Source organism: Eubalaena glacialis, chromosome 1 (genome assembly GCF_028564815.1).
Source record: "Eubalaena glacialis isolate mEubGla1 chromosome 1, mEubGla1.1.hap2.+ XY, whole genome shotgun sequence".
In the NCBI taxonomy this organism is placed as follows: Eukaryota; Metazoa; Chordata; class Mammalia; order Artiodactyla; family Balaenidae; genus Eubalaena; species Eubalaena glacialis.
In genome coordinates this window covers 214029763-214041239 of record NC_083716.1, presented here as the reverse complement: position 1 = coordinate 214041239, position 11477 = coordinate 214029763, and the positions used below count along the sequence as shown (strand labels likewise).

At 37.1% G+C, this 11477-nt stretch overlaps 1 protein-coding gene across 2 annotated transcripts in view; it reads left to right on the top strand.

The window, feature by feature from the left end:
* The first annotated feature begins 427 nt into the window (after window positions 1–427).
* The window catches only part of LANCL1 (LanC like glutathione S-transferase 1), a 43577-nt gene continuing 32527 nt past the window's right edge, over window positions 428–11477 (top strand). Inside the window, exons 1-3 of one of the 2 annotated variants that reach the window (XM_061187099.1) lie at window positions 428–477; window positions 790–886; window positions 4276–4393. In XM_061187099.1, the coding sequence (XP_061043082.1) occupies window positions 806–886; window positions 4276–4393 (199 nt within the window). In that variant the 5' untranslated portion in view covers window positions 428–477; window positions 790–805. The other variant, XM_061187106.1, reaches the window with a different exon arrangement.

Sequence of the window (11477 nt, the reverse complement as noted above, 5' to 3'; positions counted from 1 at the left end):
GGTGTTTTGTTTCATTTGTTTGTCTTTTAAGAAATGAAAGAAAAAGTTTGACAAGTCTCTGGAGAAACATAATCCTCCCCAATTTTATTCAGTTCTAGCGGTAGGACTATGAATATATTCAGATCTCAAAGCAGTCTTTTTTTCTCCTCCAGATTAAAAAAAAAAAAAATTGAATTGAATTCTTATGAATCATCTGGAGTAGTATTAGTTTACTTAACTTTTTTTAAAAAAATGTAAAAGAGAAGAAAGGTAGGAAATATTGGGTACAGCTGCACATTATTCTAAGATATGTCCCCACTCCAGCCCTCCAAGAATTAAACCACCCTGTATCATCCTTTGGAAACCACACTTCTGTCTCTTTAACAAGTGAAAATGAGAAGGGGGCGGGCCTCCGGAGTGGCGAAGGCTCTGATTGGTCCAGCTGGCAGGAAGTGGGCCGTGAAAGCGTCGCTTCTGTTTTTGTCCGGAGGCTGCGGGGTGAGTGGCCCGAGACCGTACAGGGCTTAGGGACCCTGGACTGGTAGTTACTTTGAATCTCGAGAGTGCGAACGTGGGGTGCGAAACGGGTCCCATTCATCGCTGTGGGTTCGGGGCCCTGGCAGCCTTTTTGCGGAGGTGCCACGCCCTAGCGGCTGGGCCGCGGTGGGCCCGGGGTCCCCTCGGACCGCCAGGACCAAGCAGTGGTCCGGGAAGTGGAAGGAAGGTGTTCCCGGGGCGCTGGCCGCCGCCTTTGCAACTCGGCAGAGGCCCGTATCTCAACGTAGATTTTCTTTTTCCCCTGTTCTGCAGGCTCGTTTCTGGCATCATGGCGCAAAGGGCCTTCCCGAATCCTTATGCCGATTATAACAAATCCCTGGCCGAAGGCTACTTTGATTCTGCTGGGAGGGTGAGTTTGGGAAATATCTGCCTGCATCCCTATCTCCAGCCCCGAGTGTTTGGAAAGTTCAGTTTTGCCTGAAAGAAAGGGATGAGCATCCTTTTTTAAAAAATATAATAGAGTTTCACTATAAACATACAAAATGTATTTTAAATATATAAAGTATATGTGAAAATATACAATCTGAGCTCTAACATGTTGAACTTCTGTAAGGAGTCATTGTTAATATTATCAACAATAATTAATTGAAACAGTCTCAAACATTGATATTTAAATTATAAAAATTCGCGGCTCTGCAATTTTCTGTGTAATCTTGCATTTTTGATCACTTTTGGTTTGTTTTTTAAAGAGAGGTGAGAAATCCTGATGGTATTTCATGGGTGCCGTGTTACTGTTTTATGATTGAACAGGAGTACGGACAGGGTAAGGACGAGAGTAAACCAGAATGTGGTGAAGACATCTTTAAACTGAAAGTGCTAAGAGAGATTTGGGACATAGTCCTGAAATCTTTGTATCATTTCCACTCTTCCCAGGACATCCCCACCACTGGAAAATAAATAAATACATAAAACTGGTCAATTTAACTGGTGAGCACCTCACAAGTCAGTGTAAGAAAGAGAACCTGGACGTGAGATACCAGAAGCCTGTGTTTTCTCATGCCTCTGAATATAATTGTTAAGAGGGAATACAGTTCTTTTTAAGAATACCTAGTTGAGAAATCCTAAGAATGAGTTAGGTTGGAAGAGTGATATCTTTAAATGTGCACACATTTTTTTTTTAAATTTTACCAGTTTATTTCTTCTAAGCTTATCAGCCATATGAAAAGCATTTTGCATGTGATGTAAGGGCCTTAGAGATTTCATATCTGCCAAGTGAACTTTCAGTGATTCTGTTGTTTCTTTCCTTAAAACACTTGTCATTATAAATTAACTTGGGTGAGTAATGCAGGTAGGAGGAATGAAAGAGATGGAGAAGAGCTGTAAGATAGAAGGCTGCCAAACTGTGTATGGAGCTAGAATCAATCTGATTCTTTTAAGACCAGAATTGAACTCCCTAAACAAAGCCTGTAATCATTACCTTGAAGTCAGATGGCTTCCTTTTGGCTATTTGGACTTGCATTCTGCCCAGCTCTGCAGATCCTGAAGCTGAAGCATTTGTCTTGTCTTGTTGGAGGAAGACCTGCTGCTTCATGCTTACTTGGCAAAGAGAACACTTGAGGATGGATCCTAATGACAGCAGCCTTCAATAAAATGTATCTCACTATTTAGGCTGTTTATAAAGTAAATGCTTTTTATAAATTTAACTCTGTTTCTAAGGGAGAAAAAAAAATGTTCATAAATTTGAACTCTGGCCCCAAAATAATAGTGTAATTTATTACCTAACACATGGTTTTTGGACCCATCCCAGAAAGAAATTAACCTACCAGTTTTAAAATTGTTTAATGTTGAACATCAAGGATGGGACCCTGAAGATCTGTCCTCCTTAATTTGTTAACGCAAAGATTTCAATAAGGAACTGCTCTATTTCCTGGCATCTATCAGAAAAAAGCGTTTTTAGACACTCTTCAAATTATTCCTAGGTTTGAATAATTTTGTGGTCTGCTACAAGCAATTAGTATTTTTAGGCAGCTCACTTTTCTTAAATGCAATTATGTGCCAAATGGAAAGTGACTTCCCTTCTTAAGGCTGAGGCATTCTCATTATTCTTGGTTGCTTACAGTAAGGCCAGGCAAGATGATAAATTATCCATGATCTATGAACAGAATATGACATGTTCTTATGTAGATGCACTCTTCTATCTAGTTGAGATTTATAGACCTTTTATATCAATACTGAAGTATATTTTACCTTACTAAATGTATTTTTAAGGCTTGTTGAAATCTTAACCCCTTGGCAGACATTGTTAAATAAAGGGAGTGTGTCCATCAAACACTGGTTTCTTCTTCAGAGAGTGAAATAATGGATCATAGTGGTGCTTCAGAATAAATAACCCAGATATGGTTAATCGTCTGATTTGTCTTATCAGAGATACCCTTAAGAGTATCAGTAAAACTTAATGTCTTTTATTAATAATTCTGATACCACCTTTTCTACTTTTTTCGGTTTTTAAGTGCCCTTTTTAAAAAATGAGGTTATGATGCTAACAGGTAGTAGTTAGGTTTGTTTTTACAGTCCTTGTGTGATGAAATAAAATGTCTGTGTCCTTCTAATGTTCCCCAACATTGTTTCACAGTTTTACTGCTTTGTGAAATCCAAGTCTGGGAATCACAGCAGATTCCTAAAAATATTGAAGGATACATTAAAATGCTCTTTTAAGACACTTCATTATTCAGTGTATACAGAACTTTCAAAATATTTTTCAGTTACTTTTAGAACAAATAACATAATTATTCGGTATGCCTCACCGTTTATGCCACATCTGTGGGCCTTTATATGGATGTCACTAACCCCACACCCCAGCCTCAGTGTGCTTTCAATCTATATCCAAATTACTTTTTATAGACCATTGGACTGCTTACAATAGTAAAAATATCAACATTTACATCCCTGAATGTAAAAGACATGAGAGACACAATTTCATTTGATCCTCAATGCACCTTTTGAAATTGGTGGGACAGGTATTATTATCCTGACTTTACAGAGGCAACTGAAGCATAAAGGAGTTATGGGTTGAACATGGTCACTCAGCTAATAGTGGATAAGGATGTAGCCGGGCACATTCACTGAGCAGTATTTAGGAGGCCCCAAGCCTTCTGGGCACTGTGCTGGGCATGGGTTTTTGATACTTGGTCTGATGTTCTTTCCACTCTGCTGGAGGCTCCTGATATCTGTGAATTTATTTTGCTTTTCTTATGCTACTTCTACAATTTTTTAAAATGTTTATACATTTTTTATAAATGGATTTTTTATAAATGTTTATCCTCATTTTTCAAATAACAGAAGCAATTAGAATGTTTCTTTAGGGGATTAACATTGAATACTAAAACTCCAGTGGCTTGAAAACAGCAGACATTTTCTGATTTGTGCTTAGTTTAATAAAATGACTTTTATTATAATAAAAAATATTGGTTTAAATAATAGATGATTCTTAGTAGGTGGAAACTACTATGATCCAGTTTATCATTGGCAGTCTATTTTAGTATTTAACTAAAAATTTTATGTAAAACATTTAAGTTACATCAACAATATTTCCCAACTTGAGTAAGAAAACACAGTAGTACTTTTAAGTTTTGTTAATTTGTTCTTGTTTAAGAATAAAGTAATTGTCCATTTCTCTTAGGCAAAAAAAATGTAGCTTAAGTGGAAATGAAGTACCCTCCTATTTTTAATAGCCTATATAGTCCAGGACACCCAGTGCCCCATATTTTTTGATATTTGTTTTCCCTTTAATACCTACAGCTGACTACTGAGTTCTCACAACGCCTGAACAATAAGATTCGAGAGCTTCTTCAGCGAATGGAGAGAGGCCTAAAGTCAGCAGACCCTCGGGATAGCACTGTTTACACTGGCTGGGCAGGTATGAAGTGCTGACTGTGAACTGGCATAAGCGTGGTAGAGGAGAGCTGTCTGGCTGAACGCTGCACCCTTAAATGCTTCCTGCATCTGCAGAGGAGTAATTGCTTCTGGGGAGAATGCTGTGCTCTCAGCCTAACCTGGGTATCTTCTGGATCTTTAACAGTGCTCAGAATTTAGGGCAGGGTAAGCATATTCCTGTAATTCACGCCTGACACAAATTTGGATGGCTGCCATACTTGGGAGAAAAATTGATGTTCAGCATTACATAGTTAATTCAGAGATAGAATTTCAGTGGGAAGAGTTGGGAAGATTCCCAAAATGCAGTGCATGAAACAGAGGAATTTACCCACGGAAAATAAAACATGTCCAGAATTGTCTTTTTTTTTTAACGTTACCACATAACAGGGATCCATACAGGAACTCAGGGTAGAGTATCGATTCCGTGAACTAATCCTCCAGTATAGTTGTTGCTGGTTGGTGTACATTCACTGTTTTACTGGTCACTGAGAGGTTGAGAAAGTTTGGGAGGAAATAGTACATAAATATCAAAAAAGTGAGAGCGAGAGAAACCAAAGGAAAGTTGAATAACTGCAGCTAGCTTACTAATACAGAGAGATAGACAGCTTTCTAATCTTGAAGAAAGCACAATTTAGAGACTTAGTGTTTCCCAGTTACTCTGAAAAGCAGACAAGGAGGAATAGGTTTTCAGCTTAAGGAGTCTGGATTTGATTTTAAGGCAATGATGCTTATCATAAACATGCATATTCCTGGGCCTCACAGCAAGATTCTGCTTCGGTAGTCTTGAACAGGCCAGGAATCTGCAGTTTGCAAGCCTCAGTGGTCTTGATGTAGATGGTCATCCTTAGAGCATACTTTGAGCTTTTCTGAGAGGAATTTACTAATAGCAGTCTCCTAGCAATCCTCTCAGTTATGGCAACTGATTTCTTTCTTACGTGGATGGGGAAGGCAGATACAATCAGTAAAATTATAATCTCTCAGGGACGTTTAAGGTCAGTATTTTATAAAATAAAAGGAATAGACTAAATAGTGTTGGACCCTCTTATAGTTTAGTTTTATGATTTTTGTAGATCTTAGAAGCTTAACACAAGAAATGTTAAGGTGAGAATAAAATGAAAGTATTTTGCTTCAAGAGACATTATAGCAACAGCTGTTATTTATTGAGTAGCTGCTGTGTCCCAATTGCGCAGTAATTGGTAGATGAATCTCATTAATGAGCATTACTGTTCTTTATTTTAAATTATGAGGATTTGAACAAAACAGGACAACTGAGACAGATGGCTAGATTTAATTCCATAACTGATTGTTAAAAGAATGACTTAAATCTCTAACTCACCCGCTTCAGGTGAGCTTATATTATTTATTATATATTATAAGTTACTTGCTTGCTTTAGGAGAAGAAGAAGTGGTGATTGATTTCAAGTTTGAATTGATAGTTTGGCAGTGTAAGGAAAAGCTCCTCTATTGGCAGGGCTAGTTGAGAAACAAAGTTAAAATTTACTTGGAAATAGAAAAAAAAAAATGTTACTCCAAAGTAAAATGCAAGTTTGTTTAAATTTTTTTGGCACTATGGAGTTTTTGGCATCATTTTCTTTGAATTGCCCATGTCCTTCAACTTTTTATGCTTCAGTATCTATGATACTCATTGCTGTCTCCTGAAAGCAGCTCGTAGGGGCAATTGGCATACTAAGCAGTTTAGGATGTCTTCAGTTGCTGGTTAGTTTATGATGTAGCATAAAATTTTCTAGATAAATTTGCTAATGGCTTTCAAGGCAAGGTTCCTAATGTCTCCCCATCAAGCACTGTTAAAAAGCCATTGTTCCCATGTAAAATGGAGTCTCCTCCAGTGTTCTGATAAGTAAAATGCTTTCCTGTGCAGTGTTCCATCTGAATAGCATAAAACTCTGAGTTGCATGAGAAACTAAAGCTGATTCAACCACAGAAAATCATAATACCTTTTCCTCCCATTATATTATGTCTTATCAAGTATCATCTATTCATAACTGCTATTTTATTACCAAAAATACATTCACAAACATCTTAACACAATAAAAATTCTTGGTGTTATGTCTCAGAGCAGTGTTTACATAATTATGTGTGGCTTTGTATGTTACTTTTTGTGCCTCATTATCTTTCTTTTTTTTAAAAAAATTAATTAATTATTTATTTTTGGCTGCTTGGGTCTTCGTTGCCGCGCCTGGGCTTTCTCTGGTTGCGGCGAGCAGGGGCTACTCTTCATTGCAGTGTGTAGGCTTCTCATTGCGGTGGCTTCTCTTGTTGCGGAGCACGGGCTTTAGGCCCACAGGCTTCAGTAGTTGTGGCACGTGGGCTCAGCAGTTGTGGCACACGGGCTTAGTTGCTCCACGGCATGTGGGATCTTCCCGGACTAGGGCTCGAACCCGTGTCCCCTGCATTGGCAGGCAGATCCTTAACCTCTGCGCCACCAGGGAAGTCCCTTCATTATCTTTCAAAAAGTAATACTTTTCCGTGAGGAAGAGTGGCCCCCGCTCGCCACAACTAGACAAAGCCCTCGCACAGAAACGAAGACCCAACACACCCAAAAATAAATAAATTAAAAAAAAAAAAAAAAGTAATACTTTTGAGGAAAAGGGGATTATATATTTTTAACTTTGTTCCCCAAATTTAGGGTCATATTTCTATAAATATTAACTTATTATTTGCTCTTGTTATTAACTTGTACAAAATAATATTACTTTGGGAAATACTAATTGTAGAAATCCTTTAAAACTTCTTCTTCAGCATTCATGTTTATTAAGCATTTGTTGTCAGTATGCAATGAAAGCTTTTGCATACAACACATAGTTTATTTGAGAAACTACGTGACTGTTACAACTAGAACCTTAAATTACCATCTTATTTTGTTAAGTTTCATTCCCCAGTGGAAGTATGGTCTGATATTTGTGCTGATTCAGATAGGCTTGGTTTTGGAATAGGATTGGGTTCAGTTGCATATACCCAAAATAATCAAAATTACAGTGACTTAAATAAGATAGAAGTTTTTGTTTTGTTTTGTTTTTTTCCTCTAATGTAAAAGAAAGCCAGAGGGAGGGGGTCCAGGGCTGCTATGATGGCCTCAGGATGTCAAAAGGAACCCAGGCTCCTTTCTTTCTGCTACATCATCCCTCAGCCACTGGCTTCTAACCCTCGGCCAAATAGTGACTAAATATCCAGCCATTACATTGGCTTTTCAAGGCTGCAGGGAGTAAAAAGAGGCAAAGACGAATGCATTTCTTCCCTTTAAAAAGACTTCCTGGAAGTCGCACTCAGCATTTCAATTCTACTTTCTTTGCATTGGCTGGAGCATAGTCACATATTCATACCCCTTAGCAAGAAAGGATGGTGAATGTAGTCTGTTACCTGAGGTTCTGTTACTAAAGGAAAGAGAAGCATGGATTTGGGGGTAAGACCTAGCAATCTCTGCTATAAGTTCTGTATAACAAAAAAAATGATCCTTTTTTGTTCCTGTGCTTGCACAGAGTATTTAGACAGCAAGACACAATTTTTTCATCTGCCAAAGGATCTCTAGCTTCTGCCCACTGCGGGGAAATTTTTATAAGGATAAATTTACCAATGTCTATAAATATTTGAAATTTGCTAAGCAATATTTTGCCTGCTCTGTATTTCTAAGGAAATTGATATTTGATTTTGATTGAAAATTTCTTATTCATTTTTAAGTTCATTTGCTTATTGCAGTAAGTAATAGTCTTTTCATAAAGCCTGCCATAGAAAGGAAGTATTATAGAAATGCCAAATCATAAATAATTTTTGTAGAGACAAGTGTAATTTCAATTTACAAAGGGGCTACAACAGGTTCTAAATTTGATACTGGGAAACATTATTGTTTTCTCATCTTGATTAAACAGCTCTCTGCCTCCCCTTTCTGCTTCCTCTCAAATCTTGTTTGCTTCTTGCAGGGATATAAAGTCCTTAATTTGTTTTTTTTTTTTTTTTTTTTTAGTTATTTCTGAGATGTACATTTTAAAGTAATAACTAGAATTATGACTTATAACATTATACCAGAACATATAAGATTTTTAGAAATTTCATATAATATCTGAAACATTTATATTAACATATTTCCATACAAATAACCCAAAGAAAGTTTAGTATTAGTAGTTTTTTTGTTTGTTTGTTTTTTTATACTGCAGGTTCTTATTAGTCATCAATTTTATACACATCAGTGTATACATGTCAATCCCAATCGCCCAATTCAGCACACCACCATCCTCACCCCACCGTGGTTTTCCCCCCTTGGTGTCCATATGTTTGTTCTCTACATCTGTGTCTCAACTTCTGCAACTGCAAACCGGTTCATCTGTACCATTTTACTAGGTTCCACATACATGGATTAATATAGAATATTTGATTTTCCCTTTCTGACTTACTTCACTCTGTATGACAGTCTCTAGGTCCATCCACGTCTCAACAAATGACTCAATTTCGTTCCTTTTCATGGCTGAGTAATATTCCATTGTATATATGTACCACAACTTCTTTATCCATTCGTCTGTCGATGGGCATTTAGGTTGCTTCCATGACCTGGCTATTGTAAATAGTGCTGCAATGAACACTGGGGTGCATGTGTCTTTTTGAATTATGGTTTTCTCTGGGTATATGCCCAGTAATGGGATTGCTGGATCATATGGTAATTCTATTTTTAGTTTTTTAAGGAACCTCCATACTGTTCTCCATAGTGGCTGTATCAATTTACATTCCCACCAACAGTGCAAGAGTGTTCCCGTTTCTCCACACTATCTCCAGCATTTGTTGTTTGTAGATTTTCTGATGATGCCCATTCTAACTGGTGTGAGGTGATACCTCATTGTAGTTTTGATTTGCATTTCTCTAATAATTAGTGACGTTGAGCAGCTTTTCGTGTGCTTCTTGGCCATCTGTATGTCTTTGGAGAAATGTCTATTTAGGTCTTCTGCCCATTTTTGGATTGGGTTGTTTGTTTTTTTAATATTGAGCTGCATGAGCTGTTTATATAATTTGGAGATTAATCCTCTGTCTGTTGATTCGTTTGCAAATATTTTCTCCCATTCTGACGGTTGTCTTTTCGTCTTGTTTATAGTTTCCTTTGCTGTGCAAAAGCTTTGAAGTTTCATTGGGTCCCACTTGTTTATTTTTGTTTTTATTTCCATTACTCTAGGAGGTGGATCAAAAAAGATCTTGCTGTGATTTATGTCAAAGAGTGTTCTTCCTATGTTTTCCTCTAAGAGTTTTATAGTGTTCGGTCTTACATTTAGGTCTCGAATCCATTTTGAGTTTATTTTTGTGTATGGTGTTCTAGTTTCATTCTTTTACATGTAGCTGTTCAGTTTTCCCAGCACCACTTATTGAAGAGACTGTCTTTTCTCCATTTTATATCCTTGCCTCCTTTGTCATAGATTAGTTGACCATAGGTGCGTGGGTTTATCTCTGGGCTTGCTATCTTGTTCCATTGATCTATGTTTCTGTTTTTGTGCCAGTACCATATTGTCTTGATTACCATAGCTTTGTAGTATAGTCTGAAGTCAGGGAGTCTGATTCCTCCAGGTCCGTTTTTTTTCCTCAAGACCGCTTTGGCTATTCAGGGTCTTTTGTGTGTCCATACAAATTTTAAGATGATTTGTTCTAGTTCCGTAAAAAATGCCGTTGGTAATTTGATAGGGATTGCATTGAATCTGTACAGTGCTTTGGGTAGTATAGTCATTTTCACAATGTTGATTCTTCCAATCCAAGAACATGGTATATCTCTCCATCTCTTTGTATCATCTTTAATTTCTTTCATCAGTGTCTTATAGTTTTCTGCATACAGGTCTTTTGTCTCCCTAGATAGGTTTATTCCTAGGTATTTTATTCTTTTTGTTGCAGTGGTAAATGGGAGTGTTTCCTTAATTTCTCTTTCAGATTTTTCATCATTAGTGTATAGGAATGCAAGAGATTTCTGTGCATTAATTTTGTATCCTGCAACTTTACCAAATTCATTGATTAGCTCTAGTAGTTTTCTGGTGGCACTTTTAGGATTCTCTTTGTATAGTATCATGTGATCTGCAAACAGTGACAGTTTTACTTCTTCTTTTCCAATTTGTATTCCTTTTATTTCTTTTTCTTCTCTGATTGCCGTGGCTACGACTTCCAAAACTATGTTGAATAATAGTGGTGAGAGTGGACATCCTTGTCTCGTGCCTGATCTTAGAGGAAATGCTTTCAGTTTTTCACCATTGAGAATGATGTTTGCTGTGGGTTTGTCGTATATGGCCTTTATTATGTTGAGGTAGGTTCCCTCTATGCCCACTTTCTGGAGAGTTTTTATCATAAATGGGTGTTGAATTTTGTCAAAAGCTTTTTCTGCATCTATTGAGATGATCATATGGTTTTTATTCTTCAGTTTCTTAATATGGTGTATCACATTGATTGATTTGCGTATATTGAAGAATCCTTGCATCCCTGGGATAAAACCCACTTGATCATGGTGTATGATCCTTTTAATGTGTTGTTGGATTCTATTTGCTAGTATTTTGTTGAGGATTTTTGCACCTATATTCATCAGTGATATTGGTCTGTAATTTTCTTTTTTTGTAGTTTCTTTGTCTGGTTTTGGTATCAGGGTGGTGGTGGCCTCATAGAATGAGTTTGGGAGTGTTCCTTCCTCTGCAATTTTTTGGAAGAGTTTGAGAAGGATGGGTGTTAGCTCTTCTCTAAATGTTTGATAGAATTCACCTGTGAAGCCATCTGGTCCTGGACTTTTGTTTGTTGGAAGATTTTTAATCACAGTGTCAATTTCATTACTTGTGATTGGTCTGTTCATATTTTCTGTTTCTTCCTGGTTCAGTCTTGGAAGGTTATACCTTTCTAAGAATTTGTCCATTTCTTCCAGGTTGTCCATTTTATTGGCATAGAGTTGCTTGTAGTAGTCTCTTAGGATGTTTTGTATTTCTGCAGTGTCTGTTGTAACTTCTCCTTTTTCATTTCTAATTTTATTGATTTGAGTCCTCTCCCTCTTTTTCTTGATGAGTCTGGCTGATGGTTTATCAATTTTGTTTATCTTCTCAAAGAACCAG